The sequence below is a fragment of the Simochromis diagramma genome, unplaced genomic scaffold, assembly GCF_900408965.1.
Source record: "Simochromis diagramma unplaced genomic scaffold, fSimDia1.1 OVJJ01000344.1, whole genome shotgun sequence".
In the NCBI taxonomy this organism is placed as follows: domain Eukaryota; kingdom Metazoa; phylum Chordata; class Actinopteri; order Cichliformes; family Cichlidae; genus Simochromis; species Simochromis diagramma.
The window spans coordinates 11,184,368-11,210,305 of record NW_024387375.1 but is presented as its reverse complement, the minus strand read 5'-3'; the positions used below and the strand labels follow the sequence as shown (position 1 = coordinate 11,210,305).

Below are 25,938 nucleotides of genomic sequence, written 5' to 3'. Positions count from 1 at the left end.
GTTTTTCTCTGCACAGACTGCATATTGTGAGAATCTTTCGTGAGGAAACGTATCGTCTGACTGTGCTGATATTTATTTAGCCTACGTGTGTATTTATGTATTTTGACTTGGTTGTCAGTTTATTGTCTTGCAGATGCTTCACTGTGTCCCCACAGAGCTGCACTCAGAAGCAGACCTGTGCTCGCTGTTCATTGGACGGACTTTGCGCTGTGTCATCATTTCTACTCTCTATTCCTGGATGGAGGACAGCGTTGTCAAGGTGTTACGTTTAAGAGGCTCTTCAGCTTATGTGGGATATGGGTCAACAAAGGTGGACTCAAGTTTTCAGCTCTATGTGTGTGTGCGCACAATTCATATCATATCATATCATATATATATATATATATATATATATATATATATATATATATATATATATATATATATATATATATATATATATCTGTTCATGAAAAGTCATGTGATGATGTTTTATGTACCACCACCGTTGGTTTGTTTGTTTGTATTCATTCATCCACCCTCTCCATATTTTGTGTGTGGATGTGGTGACAACCAGCTGCTTCTGCCAGGCACAGGCTGCTTCACCAGTGATAGAAGACCGAAAAAAGACTGACGCAGGCAGAATTCGTGAGACCTGCAGGGAAAGCCCTCGTTAACTCTAATTACTCCCACTTCGCCAGAGTTCAAATTCATTTAATCCAAGCTGCACCGTGCGCACATTAGGCCAATTAAAGCGCTGTTCACTTGCCTCGGTGCACCTTGGCTGAGTTGTCTTGATAATGACCCGTTTGCTTGCTAAATGTTTGTCTCTGTGTGCACACGGAGGACCTTATTTTTCTCTTTTATACGAAGAATGAGGAAAAATGAATTTGTTATTACACTTCTAGGCAAAAAGGCCTAACCTGGACCACAGCAAGGCTTTCAGAGTGCGCTAAGGCCTGCTGTCAATCCTCTTATATTGTGCCTCACTGAAAATGGATTAGTGAGTAACACTGGTCCCGGGTCACTTTGGAGGGATTTGATTGACTGGGCCTGTAGCTGATACTGACCTCCTATACTAACATACTAAATCATTTCCCCTTTAAATTATTACAAAACCAAAGAGTTGTAGTGTTTGGGGGAGGGAAATTGCGCTTTATTTTTTATTTTTTATCGAAAGGAGGAGTGCAGGATTTAAAAAAAAAAACTTCGATCTGGAATACATCTAATTTTCTTTTCACATTTACACGTTAAAGGGAAAAAAAGACACGAGTGGGTTTGCGTCCTTTTTTAAGAGACATGTTGCCTGTGAACAGAGCTGTTTGTGGAAACGCGCAGGAGCCTTCAGAGACGCTGACTGCAGGACGTAAGTAGCTCTCCAGGGTGCTAAAGTTGTCTCCACACCCCCATCTAGGCGCTTTTCGTGACACTTTCAGGCCGTAATCCCCACACGATGACCGGCCTGTGTCTTCATCAGAGCGACACCGGGGCGAACAGGTAAAGGTTTCGGGGATGGTTAGTTGGCGAGTGTGTGTGAAGACAGAAACAAAGAAAAAAGAAAAGAAAGAACGCAGATCCTAGTGGGTATCTGTAAGATTGTCTCATCGGACCCTGTCCTGATGCCGTTACAGACATGTGGTGAGTGCTTCAGTTGTGCTTAAACATCTGTGAACGTTCAAATAATACTGGGCAAAATGGAGACTTGTGTCTGTACCCCGGTTTGCAGGTGTCAGAGGTGTGACTGATAACTGATAGTGAACGCAAGGCTTCACTATCTTGGTCACCGTGGGAGGACAATGCAACATATTGCTCCAAATTTCAGATGGCCGCTGTGGGAGTCCAGCCATTCGTGTGTGCCCGTAATTAAAAACAGACACACCTTACCGGCTCTGCCCTTTTACAACTTTCTGTTATGGGTCCTGCTGGGAGTGCTGACGTTCCCTTGCTGCGTCCGCTGTTTGATATTCAAAGTGGGGGTCCTGGGGCCCTGGAACTGCGACCCTGTTTTTTACAAGGCCCTGCCTGCTGCGGCGGCCAGGCTCGCCGTGAGCAGGATAAACGGGGACGCCGCTCTAGATCTGGGCCTGAAAATGGACTTCATCATCGTCCAAGAGTCGTGCGAAACCTCGAAAGCGCTCACGGCATATATTTACTACGAGGGCATAGCAGACGGACTCGTTGGCCCCACCAACCCCGGATACTGTGTCGCAGCGTCTCTGCTCGCCAGGAACTGGGACAAGGCTCTCTTCTCATATGGTTGTGTCGCCTACGAGCTGGAGAGCGCCACGGCATACCCAACTTTTACCAGGACAGTGCCGTTTCCCACCGACGTGTTGTTCTTAGTGTTGAAACACTTCAGATGGGCCAGCGTCCTGGTAGTGTCATCCAATGAGGACATCTGGATAGACACGGCTGTGAGGGTTGCTTCTGCTCTCAGGAGCAAGGGGCTTCCCGTTAGACTCGTCGGATCTATGGGCGTGAATGAGACGGAGGTGGAGAGCACGATGAGGAAGATCCAGGATGCAGGAGGTGTCAGGGGTGAGTGTGTGAGAAAAACAGTGCCCCATAGTCTGCAGTCTGTGGAGGGACAGGAGAAAAGCACCCAAGGTACAATCTGTGCTGTGTTAAAGTTGTGAAATTGTGGTATGGTTCTAACGCGCAAAGGCTCTGATATTTTGGCCATGCATTTATATTTGTTACATAAAATCAGCAGTAAAACACAGCAGTGTAAATAAGTAGCATACCCTTCTCTTTCTCTGGTAATGGACCTCTATCTGTTATCTGTCGCTTACTGCCAATATTCTTGCCCAAAGGGGAGATTTTCTAAAAAAAAAAAAGGACATTTCGTGTGCTCAGTTTAGTCAAACGAGGTCTCAAAATAACAGTGGCCACTGATTTATATATTTATTTATTTTCAGTTCAATTTTATTATTTAATCACAACAGCAGACACCTCCAGGCACTTTATATTGTAAGGCAAAGTCCCCACAATAACACAGAGAAACCCCTAACAATCAAACGACCCCTGCTTTGACCAACTTCTGTTACAAAACACTGGGAGCAAACATCATTTGACATTAAAACAACTTGCAGAATGGCAAATGCCAAACCAATAGATCACCCAACCAGAGTACTGCCACACCTCAGCTGTTCTCCAACACCTGAGCCGGATGCCATTTAGATAACTCCGGTTTGACCTTGTGCTTAAAGCGAAGAACGGCACCAATTTAATTAGTCTGCTTTTTCTTTTAAAGACTTTTATTTTGACAATAAGAAGCTGCAAAGGTTTCAGACATTTCCTCCTAAATTTTTGGCACGTTTACTGCAGTTAAGATATTTCACACTCTCTCCATTCAATAAAAATAAGGTGCTTTTCCCAACACAGCATTTGTTCATAATAGTCCTGTTAGTGCACCACATATATTCATAAGGAATTTGTAATGCTTTGTGTCTTTGTTCTTCATTTCAGTCATCGTTATGTGCATGCACTCAGTCTTGGTTGGAGGTCAGCAGCAAGCTACTTTCCTCCTCACAGCACGCAAGATGGGTCTGACTTCAGGGAAGTATGTGTTTGTGCCCTACGACGCTCTGCTCTACAGCGTGCCCTACATGAACGTCTCCTACCTCCCTCTGCAAAACAGCAGCAACCTGAGAGAGGCCTATGACGCCGTGCTCACTATCACAGTGGCCTCGGAGCCACTGTCCTTCAACGAGGCGTTTGCTGCGGCCAAGAGGAGCAAAGAAGTGACGCTGCCCATGGAGCCAGAGCAGGTAGGAAGCCAATTCAACTGATTTCACTCACAATGTCCTCCTTGTTTGTTATTCCATCACACATTGTTGCATATCATGACATATATTGGTGCAAAGGCTGAGTCATTAGACAGTTATAATGTTTCCTGCTGTCTCCACACGCATATTATAGAAAAACATAATCACATGCTTTTAATAATAATATATGATTTTCTATATTAATTATAAAATATCCTTTTTAGCAGCTGTAAATGACTGAAATAGGAAGCCCGTCATGTTTTCTGTTACAACCTTGCTAAGCCTTCGCTTGAACCTGCAGGTTCATCCGCTGTTTGGGACCATCTATAACAGCATCTACCTGCTGGCCAAGTCCATCCAAAATGTCAGGAAAGCAGGCATGCAGCTGTCAGGGTCGAACTTGGCCTATTTCAAGCGGAACATCACTTTTAATGGCTTCAACCAGGAGGTCAAAGTGGACACCTCTGGGAGTGTTAAGACCAACTACATCATCCTGGACTCTGACAACAGGGGCAGCAAGCTGTACCAGACCTATGTAGTGGACCTAACATCAGGGGCACTCCGTTTTGCGGGGAGGTCCATAAATTTCCCCGGAGGGTCCCCTCCTCCCTCTGACTCCAGCTGCTGGTTTGACCAAGGCACCATCTGCACAGGAGGTATGAGGCTCTGGTGTGTTTGTGTAAAGAGGTGCGAGTTTAGCCAAGTCTACATTTTGTCATTTATCCATCAGTCTAATGCATACCACTATGGTCCTTAGGTGTGGAGGTCACCTACATCATAATAGCGTTAGCAGTCATCTTCTCCCTGGCTGTTGCGGGGCTCACAGTAATTCTCTATATCAGGTAAATACGCAAAGTCTTTTTTTTTTCCAACGATGCCTCCCGCTTCCAAGCCTATATTCAGAGATTTGAAGTAGTGTGATCTATACCATGTGGTATGATGTGGGTAATAACTAATATCATCTCCAGAATCACATATTATGCCTCTTGGCTTGAGAAGACATGTCTCATGTATAAAAGCTTGAGAATTAGAAATGTACTTTTAACTTAGAGCTCATCTCTGGATTAAAGACAGTCAGACACACCAGAAGAATCTACTCGAAGAACTATAAGCATTCTCCTTTTTTTAGATAAAATGGTGAAAATTTGGGTTTGTTCAAGCCACTATTATTTTTACTTATTAAATCATGACAGCAGGGAATATAAATTTGTAGCAAAACAGAAGAAAAAAAAGCGTTTTTCCAGATGTAGACATTTGAGGGAGACATCACTACTTCCCCAGTATCGTTTCTGAGATTCAGGGAATTTGTTGTATGTATGCTGTTTACCTATTGTAAAATCACTTTGGCAGGAGGAGACTTCATCAGATCCAGCTGGTCAGAGGTCCCAATCGAATCCTCCTGACCTTAGAGGATCTCACTTTTATCAACCCTCAGTTTAGCAAAAAGGTAAGTCATCACTAAATTAGACTAAAGCACACCGTTCCATCATCTGTGCGTTTTCCACATCCTCACATTTATTGTCTGCCAAGCACAGCATGGCTCTCATTTCTAATAAATCTTTAAATGGTGTTTGATGTCATGCAGAAAATCACTTTAGAAGATCTGAGCGGGTCCAGGAGCGCTCTGGAGGAGAAATCTGCAGACCCCTCACACTCTGTGAATAGCATGCAAACAGAAACTCATGAGACCACTAATGTAGCTGTGTACGAGGTAAGCTGAGTTTACATCAAATATTCACTAAAGCTTCTTAACATAAGCTGGTGAGCAAGTGAGGAAGGTAAGGGAGATCCTTGTGTAACATAAGCTAATGTCTGGGCCAGTGACTCAAGATGCTTTATATACAAAATTAACACATATCATTGGCAGGAGGTTGACTAAATAAGAACCCTTTATGACTCTATCAATGCAAAAGTAATTTCATATAATAATAATAGCATGCTTTTCCATTTAGGGCGACTGGGTTTGGCTAAAGAAATTCGAAGAGGGCCACTTCAAGGAAGTAAAACAAAGCACCTCCAGGATTTTCATGAAGGTAGAGCAGCATGTCCAACTTGATGTCACGTAAATGCATATTAATATGCCTCAGGAGACATGTTCTGCTTACTGTGTCTTCAGATTTTTACAGATTTTTATGATAATTTGTGGAGGAGAGTGATCTGAGAGCAAGTTAGGGTTAGAGTCAGAGGACTGCACGTCAGAGTCAGAGTGAACTCTATTGTTGTCTCAGCCCAGTTTGGATATACATAGAGATGAAATGTGACGCTCCTGGTCAACAGCATACACAGAGGGCAAATAGCAAGACATTTTGCTCTGACACCACTATATATATATATATATATATATATATATATATATATATATACACAATACAAAATACAGTGTATACAAATATACAAAATATAAATGCAAAATACTGTGTTATCAAATGGTACAAATACAAATATAAACTATACAGTGTTATTGTCATGTGTCATTTCAACACAATATTTAGGTGACACGTGCTCTCCTGTGTGACCCAATGATGAATGAGAAAAAAAAAACTGAATGTGTCATTCCTGCAAATATTAAGACTGAAAAATGTGTATGATTTTTTGGTCATCTTAACAAACTGCAGCTACTTTTCTCAGATGAAGGACCTGAGAAACGAGAACGTAAATCCGTTCCTGGGCTTTTTTCTGGACTGCTCCATGTTTGCGATGGTGACGGAGCACTGCTCGAGGGGCAGTCTGCAGGACCTGCTGAGGAACGAGGACGTTAAACTAGACTGGATGTTCAAGTCCTCCCTCATGCTCGATCTCATCAAGGTGATAAAAAAAAAGTCTTTTAGAAAAGAACCGCTTGCCATTTTTTGAAGGGAAGAAAACAGCAAGAGTTTTATTAAGTGTTTTTAGTTGTTTCTTTATGATTGAATCAAAGTGTTATTTGCATCTGAATCTTTCTAGGGTATAAAATATCTTCACCACAGGGACTTCCCCCACGGCAGGCTAAAATCCCGAAACTGTGTGGTAGACGGCCGTTTTGTCCTCAAGATTACTGACTATGGCTTCAATGAGCTGCTGGAGTCCCAGAAAGCTCCTTTAGAAGAGCCCCCACCTGAAGGTACTGTTTGCTGTGCTGTGTTTTACACTCAGTATACTTTATTGAAACAATGCCAGAATCTAAATGTTTCCTTTGTTGTACTTAGATCTGTTTTGGACAGCACCAGAGTTTCTACGCGACCTTGCAAATTCTCGCAAAGGGACATTTAAGGGAGACGTGTACGGTTTTTCTATCATTCTTCAAGAGGTGGTGGTGAGAGGGCCACCGTACTGTATGCTGGGACTGCCACCTGAAGGTGTGTATTCATCACAGAATACTCAAACAATGAGTTATTTACTTATTTAGCAAGGAGAAGATGGAGATATCTGATTTTGGTTTGGCTGCCACCAAAAGCTGTCTTTCCACTTCAAAGTCAGTTAACAGAGTGTCAGTACAAAGATAAAAGTAATAATAGTTTTGTATTCTGTCATTTGTTTTTAATTCTGCTTAGTGTCAGTTAGTCTCCCGTTTGATTTCTTTCTTGTTTTAGTTTAATGTTCATTAGTTTTAGTGTTAGATCTGTTTTTTAATTATTATTGTATGGAGGGCATGTGTCAGACGCTAGATTTCGGAAAATCCACAGAAGTTTTTGAAAGCATTTGTACGGTGGCCCTGAGAGGCCAAACGGACTGCAACTTAAGAAAACACCAGCAATAAGAAAAACGCTGCAAAAGCACACAAAACACAACGGAAAAAGGAAAAACGACAACGGAAATAGGAAAAAACAAAACACAAATAGGAAAAATGAAAACAGAAATAGGAAAAAACAGATTTCCAAAAGCACAAGGGAAGTGTTGCTGGGGAGACAATAACCCAACAGACCAGTTGCAGGAACCAAGAATTGCGCTGGGAGACACTTAAAAGAAGTGGAGGATCTATCGGTTTTGTGAGGAAAGAAAAGATGAGGTAAGTGTGTTAACCTAACTATTAGCCTAAAAATCCGTCATCAGTATTATATGAATCATGATAAAACACGCCTACAGTGTTTTGGGTTCCTGCAACTGGTCCGTCAGGTTATTGTCTCCCCAGAAACACTTCCCTTGTGTTTTTTCCTATTTCTGTTTTTCGTTTTTCCTATTTCCGTTGTGTTTTGTGTGCTTTTGCAGCGTTTTTCTTATTGCTGTTGTTTTCTTAAGTTGCAGTCCTTTTGGCCTCTCAAGGACACCGTACATTTGATTCACAGTGTCGTAGGTCGTCGTCGTTTTCCAAGTTCACAAAACAGTTTCAATTATTTAAAAATTTTTATTTAAGGTTTTATTTAGTTGCATTATTTTTATTTCACTTAATTAAAATGTTTGTTTTACAAACAGCTTTAGTTTTTGTTTGGCTTTAGGCACCTGTAATAACTTTGGTATTTATTCATCCCGTGTTCTCCAGAGATTATCCGTAAGGTGAAAAAACCTCCTCCCATGTGCCGTCCTACTGTGGCTCCAGACCAGGCTCCGCTTGAATGCATCCAGCTGATGAAGCAGTGCTGGAGCGAACAGCCTGACCGCAGACCGACCTTTGATGAGATCTTTGACCGGGTTCGTTTTTGCAGACGACCTCGTGGCCTCATTTCTTTACTTCATCTAAACTATTTAAAGAGCTCTATAAATATTTGTTTAACATGACGCCGTACTTTTTCCAATAGTTCAAGCTAATCAACAAGGGTAAGAAGACCAATATCATCGACTCCATGCTGAGGATGCTGGAGCAGTACAGCTCCAACCTCGAGGATCTCATCAGAGAGAGAACAGAGGAGCTGGAGGTGGAAAAGCAGAGAACGGAGAAGCTGCTGTCTGAAATGCTTCCACCGTCAGTCAACACTCTCACACAATCCTGCCATCATGAAGTTTGGAAAATAAATGTACCCCTACTCCATGATCATCTCGTTCGTCCTTTTTTTTTTCTATTTCTGTCCAGTTCTGTGGCAGAGGCCCTGAAAACTGGTGCCACAGTGGAGCCAGAGTTCTTTGATCAGGTGACAATCTACTTCAGCGACATTGTGGGTTTCACCACCATCTCCTCGCTCAGTGATCCCATTGAGGTGGTCGACCTCCTGAATGACCTCTACACACTATTCGATGCTGTGCTCTCTAACCATGATGTCTATAAGGTCAGGGAATAATATCGCCTGATAAACACCCAGTTTCAGAGGTTACTGGTCTGAAACCTTTGACTTCCACTTGATTTGCCCTTTCACTGAATAAACTTCTTGATTTGTCCAGGTGGAGACCATCGGTGATGCTTACATGGTAGCATCAGGCCTGCCTAAGAAAAATGGCAACAAGCACGCTGCTGAGATCGCCAACATGTCTTTGAACATCCTCAGCTCAGTGGGAACCTTCCATATGCGACACATGCCGGACGTGCCCGTCAGGATACGAATAGGAATCCACTCAGGTGGGCGTGACAGTCTTTGGAGTCATTATCAGCCTGACAAGCTTATCAGGTAGAATCCAAAGATGAATGTGCGTCGCTGAAAGAGATTTTAGGACAGGAATCCACATAGTAGTCCGATCGCATTTATTCATTTAGAAACAGTATATGTTGGCTACTGTGGTGCATCGTACAAAATAACACAACAATTAAAAAAAACATAACAAGACTATGACACAGGTAAATATACTGTGTAGTAAGTATAAGAGTTGCAGTCTTGGCAGTGGACTTTGCAGTGCTTTGGGCTTGATGCAGAGTCAATGGACAAGCATTAGTTCAGGTAGACACAGGCAGTCACAGCTCATTGCCATGCCAGCCCACATCAGCTGACATCTCATTGTATGCTTGAATTATCCTTTAGCAGGAAATCCACGTCATAGCTTACAACATAACCCCTCCTAACCCTACGCTGTAACCTTCCACACCAATCAGAGGTGCTGCAGGCTGCATCAGCCTGATTAGTAGTTGCATTTCCTTGGAGGTGTGCATCAGGTTAAAGGTACCCCGCAGGGTTAAGAGGCATTTCCGGGTATGTTATTAAGTTATTTGCTGCTAAAGCATAACTCAGGCATTATAGTGCATGGTTTAAGCTACTTTAGTTTGCCCACAGTTGCTGCACATATGCAGTCCACTCCACTGCAACCCACCTCTGGCTCAGCCGCTCGATTTCATGTTTAATCTCTCTCGTATTTGTTGTTATTGATGCATGCTCTGTTATGAGGTGGGACTCTTAATGCTTCTCTCCAAGTGAGGGATGTAAAACACCTCAGATACTAAAACTTTCCTAATTGAAACCATGGGTTTCACCTTTAAATTAAAACACCACTAGTAACGGACATTTTTCCATGAGTGAATGGAATGATTGGACTTCTGTTGTGTATTTTGCAGGGCCCTGCGTTGCAGGCGTGGTGGGTCTGACTATGCCTCGGTATTGCCTTTTTGGAGACACCGTGAACACTGCCTCTCGTATGGAATCCACTGGCCTGCGTACGTGCGATCTTTGCTGCATCGTGGCATGTTTAGGTTGACTCTGTTGTCTGCATATTGTCTTTATATGCGCTTTATCCTATCCTCAGCTTATAGAATCCATGTAAATATGAGCACAGTGAAGATCCTCCGCTCTCTTAACGATGGTTATAAAATAGAAGTCCGAGGAAAGACAGAGCTAAAGGTAACACTTTGGGAAGGACTTACTTATTTACTAAAAGACCGACTGCACAGCTCTGAGTTGTTCTTTTTGTTGCAGGGTAAAGGTATTGAGGAGACATACTGGCTTGTGGGGAAAACCAACTTTACAAAGCCTTTGCCAAAACCACCAGAGATTAAACCAGGGTAAGAGACCGAGTCTCGCTTTTCATTCGCTCACTGCACCGTCACAACAGCTGAATTTAAAGGGAAATAATGAAATGTGTGCGATTGTCACAATTTGCCATTGAAGTCAGGTTCATGAGTCACTTGTAAACATCTTTTTTTTCAGATATATTTTCAGAAATGTTGCTTTTCATTAGTGTGATGCACACATGTAACTTGTGTCCTGCCACTCATGCAAACTGCAACTATCCACATGTTGCTTCAGGCAAGACAATCACGGGCTGAACCCTGAGGAGATAGCTGCATACAGGAAAAACAAAGCTGAGAAAAAGGCTTGACCTTCTTAGTCCATACACAGGAGGTATAGATCTGCATGCCAGCTGGTGTTGTGCTGTAAAGTGCTACCGTGATGAGATTGTGCGCATAAATTTCCCTTATAGATTTCTGGATCTCACAAGTTGCTTGTGGTCTGGCAGTGCCACATTAATCTTTTGATCTTGTCGTATCTTCTTAAGCAGATTGGGGAAAGCCCTCTTTGTTTAGTGCATTCGTTTTCATTGTGGCTGGCTGGTGGTTTTTTGTTTGTTTTTTTAAATTTACTGTGTTTGTAGCAGCTCTCGTTGTGTTTTTGTGGATCCTAGAGCACTCCCTAAAATTGACAACTGCACAAATTACAGCCATTATTTTAACACCTTACTCTGTGTCAACTAGGGACAACTGGCAAGAGATGGTGACAGAGGAGATCAAGGCTCATTTCCGCAAGGCCAACAGGCAGGTGGACAAAAAGTTGTGAAGGCAAGGAAGAGAAGGAGAAATGTGGAGCAAGCAAAACTAGAGGAGAGGAAAGGAGAGGAGAAAGCATCAGGAGGAGTAAGCATCCATCCAAATAGAGACAAAGAGCTGGGAGGGGCATGCAGAGGACAGAGAGCACCACCCAGCTTCTCCCTGTGGCTTAAGGCAGACTTCTTTAAGAGGATTGTCCATCGACCGGCTAATCTGCCTGCAGCCAGCGCAGCAAAACACAACGGTGCTAATGTAATGAGAGTTACCTGCCTACGTACCTGCTGCCAGAATCACAGGGAAGGTGCACCACTCCTTCATGATGGATGCACTCGCTCACTCCTCTCTGCACTCACCGGCCACTGCGTGGTCACCTATTACAGGGCAATCAGAAGCTCACTTGCTGGAAAATTTGAGTGCCCCAAACGCCTATTTCAAAATGAAATGTTATCTTTTTTTTTTCTGGTGATTTTATCTGTTTTTAGTTTGTTATAAAGCTCATAATATAGTTGTCGAGACTGTTACTTAGCTGTGGCTGAATTCTAAAACTGGTTAGCCATTCAAAGTTTGAGGCAAAAGCTGCTACTGTATGAAAATAACAAGATGAGAGGAAAAAAAGAAAGGGGTCGATCAGTTTTTTTTCTACTGTCTTGAAGCACATGACAAAGTACATTTAAGCCCATGCCTACAGTTTATTTTTCTTGAAATATTTAACAAGTATAAATAAGGAAAAGTATGACTCATTTTTATTTCTGTCATGAGGAGGAAAATGGCCACTTCCTTTAGTGAAACATGTCACTGTTTCTAATGTGCTCAGTGTCATTTTAACATCTATTGTCAGTACTCAAAACTCTAGTTAAATGAATCCACCTTAATGTTCTGTTTCTGATGAGGTGCTCAGTAAGACGACACAAATAAGATACATGTTGAAAATCAGTAACAGACCCAGTGAAAAATTCTCAATGATCTCAGACATTTTAAACCTGTAAAGCCTGAATAATGAAAAACATCAATAAATAAAACTGGAGAGATTATTCAACCTTCTGATGAATTAATAGAAGACATTGAATATCAGTTTGCATATACGAGCTTTAATTTGTATCATGTTTAATACATAAGGCGTTTTTGTGAAATTTATTGCTCACAGGTACACTGTATGTGTGTCGACTGTATATACATCAGGCTTTACGGGGAAAAAATCAAAAATGTAGAGAAAACATTATGTTTTTATTCACATCAACCAAAATTCCAACCAAACTTTTATTATTATTTAATTATTATTAACGCACATGAATTTGTAATCGTGTGTCAAGTGTCTTTAAAAGATAATGGTCCCATGTATATAACTTACACATATATATCCAGGACAGCAAGGAGTAACAGATGAACAGCACCACCTTCCGGTTCAAAGTAAATTAGCAAGTAAATACAATATATATATATATATATATATATATATATATATATATATATATATATATATATATATATATATATATATATATATATATATATATATATATATATATATATATATATATATATTAATATATATATATATACAGTGCTTGTCACAGACATAAGAGCTAGAAAGCCCTGTACAACAATTAAAACACAAAATTTTCACAAAAAAATTTGGGAATGAGCGCTGAGCAGATTTTGGGTTTTTTTTGTTTGTTTTTTAACCTCTTATTTACTTCTTTTTAGATTAAAAAGTAAAGTAATACAACAATGCAAGGAATGTCCCTGTGCACTGTAGTTTCATTGCGGATTGCATAAGGTAAAACCTTTACAAAGTAAAAAACTGAAATAAATACAAAATGTCGTTTAGTAGAAACGTACCTTTTTTTGATGCATGTTTTGGACTCAGCCCTAAGTATGAAGTAATCTTATATTCACACGCTGAACAATGAAACATATTTTAGCTGATTATAAATTTTGCAAATTCTCCCACATCATGTTATTTTTGAAAATAGAAGAAGCATTATTCTTGCTCAGTATACAAATCAACAGCTAAGTCAGTCAGCAATATATTGTAATGTATATTGTGTAACTTATATGATGTTTATTTGTCTTGTATATTATGTAACTGTAATGCAATGTGTAAGATCTGTGTAAATATAAAGTAACTAAATCACTCATTTGTAACACCTTAAAAAGCTTGCTCTCTCTTATTCTCAGCAACCACAAGGTGGCGGCATGCTCCTCTCACAATGAGATTATGTCCTCTTGTATGAGAGGTTCTGGTGATTTTTATTGTAGCATTCTTTATTTTTATTTCTGTCCCAATGCGTATTTGACGTGCATGAAACAGAAGCCCTACAGGAATACTGAGAGTCTATGAGGCGCTCATTTATAGATGTTTATTCTTTTGTCGGTGTGCTGTTGTCTTGCAGCTACATCCTGCTATGCGCAAACATCTGGAGATTAGATTTCCCACTCACCATGAGAACCCTGCACTCCAGTTTTTAAACAATGTAGAGTCTGCATTGTCAGGAAGATCCCAACAAAAGATCCCACTGGTGTTATTATTTAGGCTAGTAGTGTTTAGAGAAATGGTCCACCAAATTCCCTTGAGGGTTATCACTGCATTCCAGACCTGGGAAGACTGTTTGACCTTCAGCCAGCTGGAAAAATTGTTATCCTTTAGAGATGTTAACACTACCGTGCACACATTCTCCAGTTCAGCTCCCTATAGCACTCTATCATCCGTATTTGAATGGTATTCACGTGGTATTCATTCAGGAGATTCTCAACAAAGAAAAGAGCCACGCACAAATATGTTCTCTTCATTTTTTTTATTGAAAAAGGTCCACATTAATCACATAAATCACACAATTCCAACAGATTCTTTGTGGAAAATACCTACAGCAAGAAAACGACACAGAAGATGGTTTGCAACTTAAATTAAGCACCAGACGTTTTGCCACCTTTCCCCTGCAAGCTCAGCTCGTGCAGGGGAACAGTTCAGTGCAGGCTGGAGGCAAAATGAGAGGGGGAATGAGACAGCACTGTAAAACAGCTTGTGCATCGATCTTTTTTCTCTTTAAACATTAAAGATATTGCAAAAAAAACAAAAACGCACACACAGGTCGTAGCCGAACACACGCAGGCAAAAACAGAATGTGAAAGAGGACTCGTACTTAATATAAGCATGCTGTCTGCTGTGCCGACTGCTGTTTGTTTGTGGAAGTCTTAAAAAAGGCACTTTTTTTAGATTATTCAGCATGTTCTTAAGACGAAGCCATGTAAACAGATTTGTTCCCTGGGAAAGTCGAATGTTTCTAAGCTCGGATATTCAGTCCACAGATTGTCAATTGGAATGTGCTACTGAGGTAACAATCATACCAAAAACAAAACATGCGCGCGCATAAAATCACACACAATTACACACGTGCACAGTTTCCTGCCATAATTTCACAAATAATAAAGCTACCCACCACAATTTATAACTTTAAACATTATAGCTCATCACGCATTTTGTCCCCTTTAGGTTTAACCACTCTGCCGATGTACAGGATGGAGTTGGTCTTGTTGTCCTTTACCAGGAAAATGAAGGGGTGATCTACGTAGAAGAGTTTGGGATTCCTCAGCTTCTCAGTACCGAAGATGCTTGTGTCGTATGGGTTTCCTTCGATGTCAAGCTCCAGGGCTGATGCGTGGAAGACGCTGGAAAGGTAGAGATCCTTCTTTCCAGAGATGTTGGACAGGTCAGCCTTGGCTTTGTCCACAGCTTCTGTCAAGCCCAGCTCAGCCAGGTGTTTCTGCAAAACACAGATGAAGTTGCTCAGCGCTCTGGGTTCACAGTAATATTTTCTAACACTCCTAAAGTTACACTGCATTTGAGCCATCCAGTGTGCAAACATTTACCTGCAGGTTGTGGCTGACTTCCACTGAGATCTTAGGCAGGGAGATGGCTACAGCTCTGTTCTCCATCTTGCTGAGCCATGTGTCCACTTGCTTCCTTGTCAAGAGCTTCTCCAGGCGCTCCAGGGGCTCCAGGTGATAGGGCATGATAAGGATCATGGAGGCCTGTTTCTGGCCCAGAAGCATGTTCAGCACAAAGACTTTATTTTCTGTGTCCTCGTAGAAATCATAAAGACCTGAGAGAGGGGCAGACAAAGCAGATCTTATCACGTGTGTGTACTTGAAGGCAGGGTGGCTTATCAGCTTCTGGAGACATAATAAGATCAAAAAGAAAGATGAGAGAGAAACTCACCTGTGCGGTGCATCATGGGAACTCCGACAGTAAATGAGCGAGTAACCAGGAAACCACGGGTGTCCACCATTTTATCGTGGAATTTCTCCTCCCAGTGAGCTGTGAGGGGGGAAAAAGACACAAGGTCACAACTCTGCACAGGCGTCCGGCCTCACAAAGAGCTTCAGTCAGGCGTTAACGCCATACTCACGCTTGAAGAACATGGCGTTGACGATCATGGCTCCGTCTGGGTTTTGCACGTCCTTGGTGACCTCAGGCAGCTTGCCGCCTGTGGACTTGGCCGCCCACTCGTTGATGGAGTTCACTGCGCTCCTCTTGTCCCTGAAATTGATTTTGGAGTGGTCGTAGTTGTAGTGCTTCTTGCTGTTCTTCACAAACTCGTCAGCGAAGGACACAGAGCTGGGGCCGTAGAGGCGGTTGTTGATTTTCCAGGTGGTGTTGCGTGTCTTGGCGTTGCTCACCTGAGAAGAAGTGGCACATGTATGCCATTAATTTGTGATATAAGGACAACTCGGAGTCTATGGCCTGTGGTGATGATGGTGGAATTATGAAACAAGGGAAGCTCCTTACCTCAGTGAGGAGCTCTGACAGGCCTGCGTGCAGATGCTCATCCTTGAGTTTGTCAGCGCTGAGGACTGTTTTCACCTGGGAGGCAGTGGAGGCTTTGCCACCAAGAGCCACCAGCCCCAGAGAGGAGGCCACCACCACAGGAGAAATGATGATGTTCTCTGTGTCTTTCTCCTTTGCCATGGTGTGGTAGAGGCTAAAGTCAAATTTAAAAAATGCATATATTTATATATAAACACAGAGAATATTACTTTATGTTACAAGTGCGCCAGAATCAATAATATACAAACCTGAAGGCCAAATTGGTGCTTTTATCAGCCAGCGCGGTGGCGTGGGTGCTCAGCTTCACATCCTCTGCAGAGGCCACCAAGGCCAGCAGACAAAGGCCTACAATGTTAGTCATCCACATCCTGTCTGTCTCCAACAGCAGCTGCACTCTGTGAAGAGGAAGCAAAGAGAACGATGATGACATTATTCCTTAAAAAGAACAAGAAGAAAAAGAAAAAGAAGAGCATGTTTGTGATATTCAGAAATATATTCATTTATTAAAATATATCTCAGAAAGAAAATGCCAGGGAGCCGACTACACTTGGGCTGTGGAGCTGTGGAGGAAGGGCAGAGTTGACCCAGCCCACTCAGGAGCTCTGGAATGTCCCTAGTTTGAGGGAGACATGTTTCGTGCCACGTCAGCAGCGACCGCCGCCTGAGCTGAACAGCTGAAACTCGACGTTTACTTGGATTGAGCTGGATCTCGCTTCTCCGGACACATTTTAAGTGATACAAATGGTTAATAGTGTCTCCTCAGATGCGAGGATCAGAAATCCCTTTGCAACAGTCTTGCGAGACATACAGTGCAGACTTTTTTCATGTTGCCTGCAGAGAAAGAAAAGGGCGTATGCCTGTAGGCTGCACCCAAATCATCCCATCTCTGGTTCAAACAATGGGCTGAATGCACAGCCTCGGGCTCTGAATAACCAGCTGTACTGGCATACTGTTTCTCATGCAGACTCATACTGCATCTGTTCCTCTGTGATTGCATGTTTGTGATACCTTGAGATGTTTTCATTTCTGCGATTTTCATTCTGAAAGACAAGAGGTGTATGTAGTAATCTCTGTGGAGCAGGCAGTGAGAACATATAGGCAGATTCTCATGGAGAGAAACTCTATGCACAGTACGAAGTCTAACGTCTCTGTTCTAGTTTCAAGTTTTCAACCACTAGAATTTAAACATTAAATATTAAGCTGCCAATCTAGTCAACCACTCATTCAAGATGAGGCACTTTTCACTGTTTGTTTCCCGACCCTGGAGGGGGGAAAATGCTTTGATCCAATGAGCTCCAATGAGTCAAAGTGATACTCTTCCTAGTGGAAAGACAAGCTAAACTGGGTGCAGGCACACTACTTTCCTGCAAAGCTTTTTTTTTTATTTGTTTGAACTGAATGCATTTAAACTGTTGTCAAAGTTCTGACATGGAAGCAGCAGAAAGCCTGCGCCACCCTGCCAGCTGCATGACAACTTTCAGCTCTGATAACAGGTCAGGATTTGTTCCCTACTGGAAACAGAAGAAATACAAGAAGTATTCTCTGACAGACAGAGGAATCTCAGCTGCAGCTTTCAAACTGGTTAAAATGGAGGGTAGCTGAACTGCAGCTGTAACACATGATAACAAAGCAGTTCATTCAGTCGCCGCATTCCTCCCTGCGAAACAAAGACCGTTATCTTCTGATCCTTACCTGGCACAGATTATCACAGGGTTGCTTCTCCGAGCTGTGTCCGGTGGATAGCGTGGCTGTGACAGACTTCCCTGGCTCTATATAGCCTAAAAGAGAATTTTCTAGAAGTTGGGAATGGGATATTCAAATGAGGGTGTCTGTGTTTCCTCAGGAAGCTGGGAGCTGGGACGTCCCCCTCTTGAAATCACAGGGTGGGATGAAAGCTGTGCTGACTCAAGTAAGTGCTGGTCCTGGATCAGCGTTAAAACTTTCCCACAAAAGGCTCCTGACTAGAAAATCTGAATCCTGGTCAGTCTTAAGTTTCTGCCTCAGTCCCCTCTGTTTTTAACACTGCTTGCTGACTCAATCTTAAACTCTGGTTTCATCACATGATTGGAGATAAAGATTAAGCTGCCACTGACTGTGAATTAAATGATTGTTTTGCATGCATATAAATACAGTGTTAAAGTTCTTTTTGCACTCTTTGGCATTTGTGTGTATGAGCTTCTCTTCAAGTATGGAACACCACCATGCATCAAAACAGTCTCAGCAGGCAGGATGTTACTCAGTAAGCATTTTTACTCCAGAAGTTTTCAGAATAAAAGCTGTAACTTGTTCCCTGGCTGTTGTTAAACTGCTGCTTAACTTCACATGGAAACATCCAGAAAGTTTCATGCAGCAGTATTCATGCCTCCCCAGAAGTTGCAGGAGCCTCAGCCCTACCCCCACACCCACACTGCCACGTCTGTCCAACTCAGCTGCTGATTGCAGGGTAGTTACTAAACGATGGGGGTTGTCTGGAAGACCACTGATGTTTAAAAAAAAAAAAAAAGCAGGATCTGCTTTCTTCGGAAAGAAAAGTTTCATAAAACTGCTGAGCCTTTTCTTTAGCACACAGATTAATGTTATTGTTGGTAAATCGCACATTTACATTCACAGGATTATCTGTCTCCTGTTTCATCTCTGAGGAATATACAGAACCGAAACCTGCCTCCAGTACAAAGAAAGACATTTCATGCTATAGCTTTACTTATGCAGATAATAAAATATTGATCTGGGTGTCTGACACTGCAGGACTAGGTGTTCTCCAACTAAAGTATTACCATCTATCTCTTGACCCCCCTCCCAGTGCTTTTCTTTTACTGCTCTCTACAAATTGCCCTGACATGCCAGCTGATGCGTGGCTTGACTTTTTTAGTGATGTGTTGGGGGAGGCATCTAGAACTTTCTATGAAATTTTGAGGGACAAAAAAAGTCCACAACCCACTCATAGCCATGTTTAGAACTCACAAGTACCTGAAGCTGAGTTACATACATGACTACCCAACAAATGAGCTCATTAACAGTTTTTACAACCTATCCCACCCCCATGTTTGTTTGTCCTTCTGAAGGCCCAAGAGTGACAGTTTACACTGAGATTCCTCAGCATGTGCAGACTCGAGTTCAACCAGATCCCAATTAATCAAGACTAAATCATTAAGATAAAAATGCTTTTACTCTCTGCCTTGTGTGGTATAAAGGGACATGCATAAGAAATGATGTGGGAAGGAAACAGTTACCTGCTGTTCTCCTCACAGTGCCTCATCTGTGTGGTCTAAATATACACCACATGTGTGTACGTGTCTGTGTGAGCATGCAGAAGCTTCCAGAGCTTTTCCCAACCAACATCAAACACACAACTGAATAACTGTTAAATAGTCACGTTCATCAGATAGAAGATGCCTAACCGCAACATGATGCAATTTTTCACCATTAGAAAATTAAAAGACCATCTGCAGATTGCGTTTTATAAAAATAAGCAAAAGTAAGGATGCAGGCACGTGCCAGACACGTTTTCTCTTCAGCAGAATCGGATGCAAGGGTGGGAATAGTCTTCAGAGGGTGGAGCAACTCTTACATAACTCCAGGGAAGAATTGCTATTCGAGGACAAGGAGCCTATGCAACATCTGGACGTCATTGCACCAGCCATCAGCAACGACGGCAACTTCTTTGCTTTCTGGAGTTTCTTCAGTAAACTCTTCTCTTGGATAATATACATATATATATATATATATATATATACACACACATATATATATATACATATATATATATATATACATACATACATATATATATATATATATATATATATATATATATATACATATATATATATATATATATATATATACATATATATATATATATATATACATATATATATTAGGGGTGCAACGATACACAAAATTCACGGTTCAGTTCGGTTCGATACTTTGGTGTCACAGTTCGATATTTTTTTGATACAAAAAAAATGTTCATGCCTTTTTAATTTGTCATTTATTAAATGTTTGCATAGTAAGCTAACGATTGATAAGACGATGTCAGAGGAATTGGTGCGCAAATTATCATCACTCACCAATCAGTGCTGTCGCTCTCTATACACAGTTCGCGCGATTGCAAAGTGAAAGCAAAAAACAAGCGCAAATTCAAACGCGATTTCAATATGTCACATATTGACAGTGGCTCACCGATGCCAATGACATAATTACCCAGCTACATTTCCGAAAGAATGCAAAAGCATTGACATATATTTTTCCTTCCTACGATAGCCCGACGGGCAGGGCAGAGATAGATTTTGGTAGCCCGACTGGAAAAATCGCTAGCCCCGGGACGTCGGGCTAGCGATTTTGCGAGCCCTGTATCTGATTGAGGAATCACTCATCTTTGGAAAAGAGTTTATTACAGAGAAATGGCTCTTTCCAAAATAAAAGCTATACTATACGCTTCTTCTGGGCTATATTCTCAGCAGCATATGCTGCTGCTACAACTCTGAATTATGCCATATTCAGAAGTTTGCAGATGACACAGCCATCATGGGGTGTATCTGGGATGATCAGGAAGAGGAGTACAGAAGTCTGGTGAGGAACTATGTCGCATGGAGTCACACAAACCACCTGCAACTCAACACCTCAAAGACTAAGGAACTGGTTGTGGACTTTGGGAGGTCCAGAGAAGGTCCACTGCCGGTTCAGATAGAGGGGGAGGAGGTGGAGGTGGTCAACAAGTACAAGTACCTCGGGCTGTGGGTGGACAATAAACTGGACTGGTCATGCAACACAGAGCACCTGTATAAAAAAGCCCAAAGCCGACTGTACTTCCTCAGGAGGCTGAGGTCTTTTAACATCTGCAGGAAGCTCCTGAGGATGTTTTACCAGTCAGTGGTTGCTGGAGTACTTTTCTATGCTGTGGTGTGCTGGGGGAGCAGCACAGCAAAGAAGGACTCATCCAGGCTGGAGAAACTGATCAGGAAGGCTAGCTCTGTGGTGGGTTCTCTCCGGGTACTCCGGCTTCCTCCCACCGTCCAAAGACATGCAGCTTGTGGGGATAGGTTAATTGGATAATCCAAATTGCCACTAGGTGTGAATGTGAGTGTGAATGGTTGTCCAGGGTGTACCCCACCTTTCGCCCTATGACAGCTGGGATAGGCTCCAGCGCCCCCGCGACCCTGAAAAGGATAAGCGGAAGCGAATGGATGGATGGATGGATGGATGGTTGCTGGAGTACTTTTCTATGCTGTGGTGTGCTGGGGGAGCAGCACAGCAAAGAAGGACTCATCCAGGCTGGAGAAACTGATCAGGAAGGCTAGCTCTGTGGTCGGCATGAAGCTGGACACTCTGGTGACAGTGGCAGAGAAAAGGACACTAAAAAAAACTGCTGGACATTATGGACAATGCTGGGCATCCTCTGCACACGGCCATTAACAACCAGAAGAGTCTGTTCAGTGACAGTTTGCTTCTCCCCAAGACAAGAACTAACAGACTTAAAAACTCCTTTGTCCCACACGCCATCAAACTGTTTAACTCCTCTCTGGAGGGGAGAGGGAGGGGAAACAGGAGGACAAAGGAGGGGGGAACAACTAAGCTGTAGTGCCTCTTCACTTCACTGTGCAATACCTTTGTGCAATACTTTTGTAAATAGTCAATGGTGCAATAGACCTCAATACTTGAAATGTGCAATTCACTTGTAATTTTATTTTTATTCCTATTTATTCTATCCCCTTCGTATATTTTATTTATATATGTCTGTGTATTTATATATGGGTGTGTGTATATATATATATATATATAAAACATTCTGTAACTGTAACTTCTGTCGGTGCTGTGCTTTTGGAAACCGAATTTCCCAGAGGAACCCACCCGAGGGATTAATAAAGTTCTATCTTATCTTATCTTAAACATATCAGGTCCCCATAAGGAGAATCATGTGCTAACGGCTGTCTAAATGACTCGGGTAAAGTTTGTAGCATGCGTGCTTGTTGTTTTTGTCTGCTTCCACTTGTCTTTGCACTAGGATGATGTCTGCATAAATGTGCAGTCATATTCATTATGTTCCCACTAGTGCTGTCAGCGTTAATCTGAACGTTAACGCCACAACACGGCAAATCTCCGTTAACGAGCTACCGCGGATCACCCCGTGCATGGGGCTGGACGGCCAACACGTTAACGAGCTAACTGCGCTAACACACTAGCTCCCACCCATGTAATTGAGCATTGCGTGGCACATCCAACATACTGTTTTACTTTAGACCATGACGCGCTTACCTTCAGGGTCATACGTCACATGAAAACCAAAATAGTTCCAAACGCCACATCTGAATGAGGGTGGGGGAGGTTCAGTTTGCCATGTTGCAAGGAGAGCTTAACTTCTGTCTCGCTGCCTAGACTGCACTGTCGAGCGCAGATCCACTGAGCGCTCAACACAGACAGCATCATCAGAAGGAAAGTTGATAAAATAAATTAAAAATTTTGTATTGTTCGACACATATGCGTACCGAACCGAAAGCACTGTATCGAACGGTTCAATATCAATACGAGTATCATTGCACCCCTAATATATAAACAACACCCAGCATGCCCCTGCGGGCGGTTTATCCTTCAAGCTCGGGTCCTCTACCAGAGGCCTGGGAGCTTGAGGGTCCTGCGCAGTATCTTAGCTGTTCCCAGGACTGCGCTTTTTTCCTGGTGCAAGTCCCTACTACTAGATTTATTAGCCCTGCGCACATTTGTGTAAATCCCCTGAACCTACCGGTAAGACCTCCTAGAATTACTGACTTTTTTATTTTCTGGCGGAAGTCCCGAGGTGTTAATCACCCCTGCTGAAATTTTCACAGGTCATCAGCTCGATTCTCCTCCTGTTTTTGTTGTGCAAACCACCCATTATCTTTTAGGCCTGGAACATTTGCATTTGTTCACTCAGAGTAGCTCAGATCCAAGGCAAGAGAAAAATCTGTGTTACAACCCTACAATGGATCTGAAGGCCTCTCAGCAGGGTGCTAGGAGGTGTTAGGTTCAGGGAATTTACGCAAATTTGCACAGGGTTAGTAAATGTAGTAGTAGGGACTTATAGCAGGAAAAAAAGGCTCAGTAATTCTAGTGCTAGCACCCCGCTGAGATTTTCACAGGCCTTCAGCTCCATTGTTCTCCTGCTTTTGTTGTGCAAAACACCCTCCCCCAACCAGGAGAGATTTGTGTATGTGTAGGATTGGCATTGCCTGACTACAGCACAGTGTTGTGCATAAAAGCAGACCGACCAGGAGGGAGAATCATTTCTTCTTCGCATTTCTGAGAACACACATCAGGATGGCCTCCGTATCACTGCCACGCAGGAAGAACCTCTCCCCACAACAGGCTTGGGCCTTGCTTCAGGAAATGGATGAAGCAGATTCTGATGGAGGAGAGGTTTCATTTGTCCAGCAGGCCACTGATACCTCCTCAGAAGAATCTGAAAAGGAGACGGAACAAGAACCCAACATGCCTCCACGGAAGAGGCCCCGTGGTTCTGGGAAGCCTTGTCTGAGCCAGACGGCAAAAGAAGGCACTGTGTGGGTAGAGGAGGACAATGGAATGCCCAGTGCAGGAGCAAATCGCTCGTGCTTCACTGCGCAAGCTGGACCCACCGAGTCTGCTAAGGTTTGTCATTGCCATATTACATATGATATTTATATAAACCCATTTACAGTGAGGTTCATGTAAATTTACCATTCTCTATTTGTTTATCTTCCGACAGCGTAAAGTTACAAGTGTGCTCCAAAGCTTCCTTTGCCTGTTAGACGTGGGAATGCTGCACACCATCAGAGAGTGTACGGTACATCAAGCCCGCAGAACAGAGCCGGACTGGAATTTGTCAGTTCATGAACTGATGGCATTCATTTCAATTCTGTTTGTAAGAGCAATCATGTGTCCCATTGGTGCCATTGTGGATTGCTGGTCAGAAAGATTTCTGGTGCCAGTAATCAAAGAGACAATGCCCCGAGATAGATTCATTTCAATTATGCAACACCTTCGATTTGATGACAAGGACACGCGGGCAGAACGGGTGAAAACAGACAAATTTGCAGCGATCTCTGACATCTGGACACGCTTCAATGAGAACTGTGCTAAGAGTTTCACTCCAGGAGAACACATGACCATAGATGAACAACTGTTCCCTACCAAGGTTCGTTGTCCATTCACACAGTATATCGCAACCAAGCCAGACAAATTTGGGATCAAGTTCTGGATGGCCACAGACTTGGACACCAAATATGTCTGCAGTGCATCTCCTTACTTGGGAAAGGACCCCAGTCGTCAGAAGGGAGAGAGGCTGGCAGAGAACGTGGTCATGAAACTGATGGAGCCGTTTTTGGATGATGGGAGAAACGTCACAATGGACAATTTCTTTACTTCACTGTCACTGTCGCACAGACTGCTGCAGCGCAAAACAACGTTACTGGGCACGGTGAATAAAGTCCGGCGTGAACTTCCTCAGCTTGCACGGATGTATTCCGTAAGAGCAGCAACACGCAGGTGGCCAGTAGCAGTTTTCTACAATATGCTGGACCTGGCGGCGGGGAATGCCTACATTTTGTACAAGGCATGTACAGGGTGGACAGGCAAAAGAAGATTGTTTCTGAGTCTTCTAGCTCAGGAACTTCGTTGCCGATTCATGCAGCACAAGGAAATATTAGCACAGGCTGCTGAAGCTGCTGCAGCTGCTGTGCCAGGGACTGGAAAGACAACGCAGTGCCAGGTGCAAGAGAGCTGCAACAGGAATCGCAGCAGGTTTACCTGTGCAACATGTCAGAAATTCACCTGTGCCAAATGCAGGGATGATGAACTCTGGATCTGCAAACGCTGTAAAGTTTGAAACACTTTGAAATAAAACAGACTTGTGTACCCATATATTGTGAATGTGCGTCTTTTGTATCGATATGGAAGGAATTTCTAAAAGTTGTAACACAGACGTTTGGCCTGGCTTGGATCTGAGCAACTCTGAGTGAGCAAATGCAAATGTGCCAGGCCTCAAGGATAATGGGTGGTTTGCACAACAAAAGCTGGAGGAGAAACGAGCTGACGACATGTGAAAATCTCAGCAGGGGTGATTAACACCTCGAGACTTGCACCAGAAAATAAAAAAGCCAGTAATTCTAGTAGGTGTTGGGTTTAGGGAAGTTATGCAAATTTGCGCAGGTTTAGTAAATCTAGTGTTAACCCTTTCACCAGAGATGGGCAGTAACGCGTTACAAGAAACGCGTTACTGTAATCCGATTACTTTTTTCGAGCAACAAGTAAAGTAAGGGATTACTATTGCAAAAAAGATAATTAGATTAATGTTAGTTTCCCGTAACCACACTGTGTTACTGCTAGGGCTGCACGATTTTGTATAAAATGAGAATCACGATTTTTTTGCTTAGAATTGAGATCACAATTCTCTCACGATTTTCTTTTCCAGTATAAATATTTATTGCGCTTATTAACTGCACATCAACTTCGTAACAGTTGAGACTGAACATAAAAACAATAAATAAACATAAAAACAACAAATGTCTCACATTTTGTCGTTGCTGCAAAATGTTGTACTGTTTGAAATTCCGTCTCCACTGTTGCTCGACACTGCGTGTATAGAGCAGGTAGTGCAACAATAGAAAAATAGTTGCGGGACGGCACTGTGTAGCGTTTGTCTAGGGTGTTGATCATTTTCCTAAATCCTTCGTTTTGCACAGTGTTGATGGGAGCCATATCTTTGGTCAGGTGATAAGTGATAGCCTCCGTAATTTCTTTGTGCCTGCGGGAGTTCGACG

At 42.6% G+C, this 25,938-nt stretch overlaps 3 protein-coding genes across 7 annotated transcripts; 2 read left to right on the top strand and 1 right to left on the bottom strand.

The window, feature by feature from the left end:
- Positions 1-499: 499 nt before the first annotated feature.
- gucy2f (guanylate cyclase 2F, retinal) lies at positions 500-11,946 on the top strand. 2 transcript variants are annotated; one of them, XM_040009698.1, is made up of 19 exons: positions 500-1,617; positions 1,706-2,517; positions 3,448-3,749; positions 4,048-4,402; positions 4,504-4,588; positions 5,097-5,193; positions 5,332-5,457; positions 5,699-5,779; positions 6,375-6,551; positions 6,690-6,846; positions 6,932-7,081; positions 8,203-8,351; positions 8,459-8,622; positions 8,731-8,923; positions 9,036-9,210; positions 10,135-10,233; positions 10,323-10,417; positions 10,493-10,578; positions 11,269-11,946. In XM_040009698.1, the coding sequence occupies exons 2-19, from the start codon at positions 1,776-1,778 to the stop codon at positions 11,348-11,350; spliced, it is 3,315 nt and encodes a 1,104-aa protein (XP_039865632.1). In that variant the 5' UTR covers positions 500-1,617; positions 1,706-1,775; the 3' UTR covers positions 11,351-11,946. The 2 variants fall into 2 exon arrangements, with proteins under 2 accessions (XP_039865632.1, XP_039865631.1); XM_040009697.1 differs by having other exon boundaries at positions 500-2,517.
- A 2,172-nt stretch (positions 11,947-14,118) lies between these two features.
- On the bottom strand, positions 14,119-17,990 carry serpinh1b (serpin peptidase inhibitor, clade H (heat shock protein 47), member 1b). 4 transcript variants are annotated; one of them, XM_040009147.1, is made up of 8 exons: positions 17,858-17,986; positions 17,174-17,205; positions 16,414-16,560; positions 16,127-16,319; positions 15,747-16,017; positions 15,557-15,655; positions 15,208-15,440; positions 14,119-15,101 (listed from the first exon to the last, which is right to left on the bottom strand). In XM_040009147.1, the coding sequence occupies exons 3-8, from the start codon at positions 16,530-16,532 to the stop codon at positions 14,799-14,801; spliced, it is 1,218 nt and encodes a 405-aa protein (XP_039865081.1). In that variant the 5' UTR covers positions 16,533-16,560; positions 17,174-17,205; positions 17,858-17,986; the 3' UTR covers positions 14,119-14,798. The 4 variants fall into 4 exon arrangements, with proteins under 4 accessions (XP_039865081.1, XP_039865080.1, XP_039865079.1 ...); XM_040009146.1 differs by lacking the exon at positions 17,174-17,205 and having other exon boundaries at positions 17,858-17,990; XM_040009145.1 differs by having other exon boundaries at positions 16,414-17,205.
- Positions 17,991-23,337: 5,347 nt separating this feature from the next.
- On the top strand, positions 23,338-25,589 carry LOC120719387 (piggyBac transposable element-derived protein 3-like). Its single transcript, XM_040008525.1, has 2 exons — positions 23,338-23,788; positions 23,886-25,589. Exons 1-2 carry the CDS (start codon positions 23,459-23,461, stop codon positions 25,002-25,004), a joined length of 1,449 nt encoding a protein of 482 aa, XP_039864459.1. The 5' UTR covers positions 23,338-23,458; the 3' UTR covers positions 25,005-25,589.
- Positions 25,590-25,938: the final 349 nt, after the last annotated feature.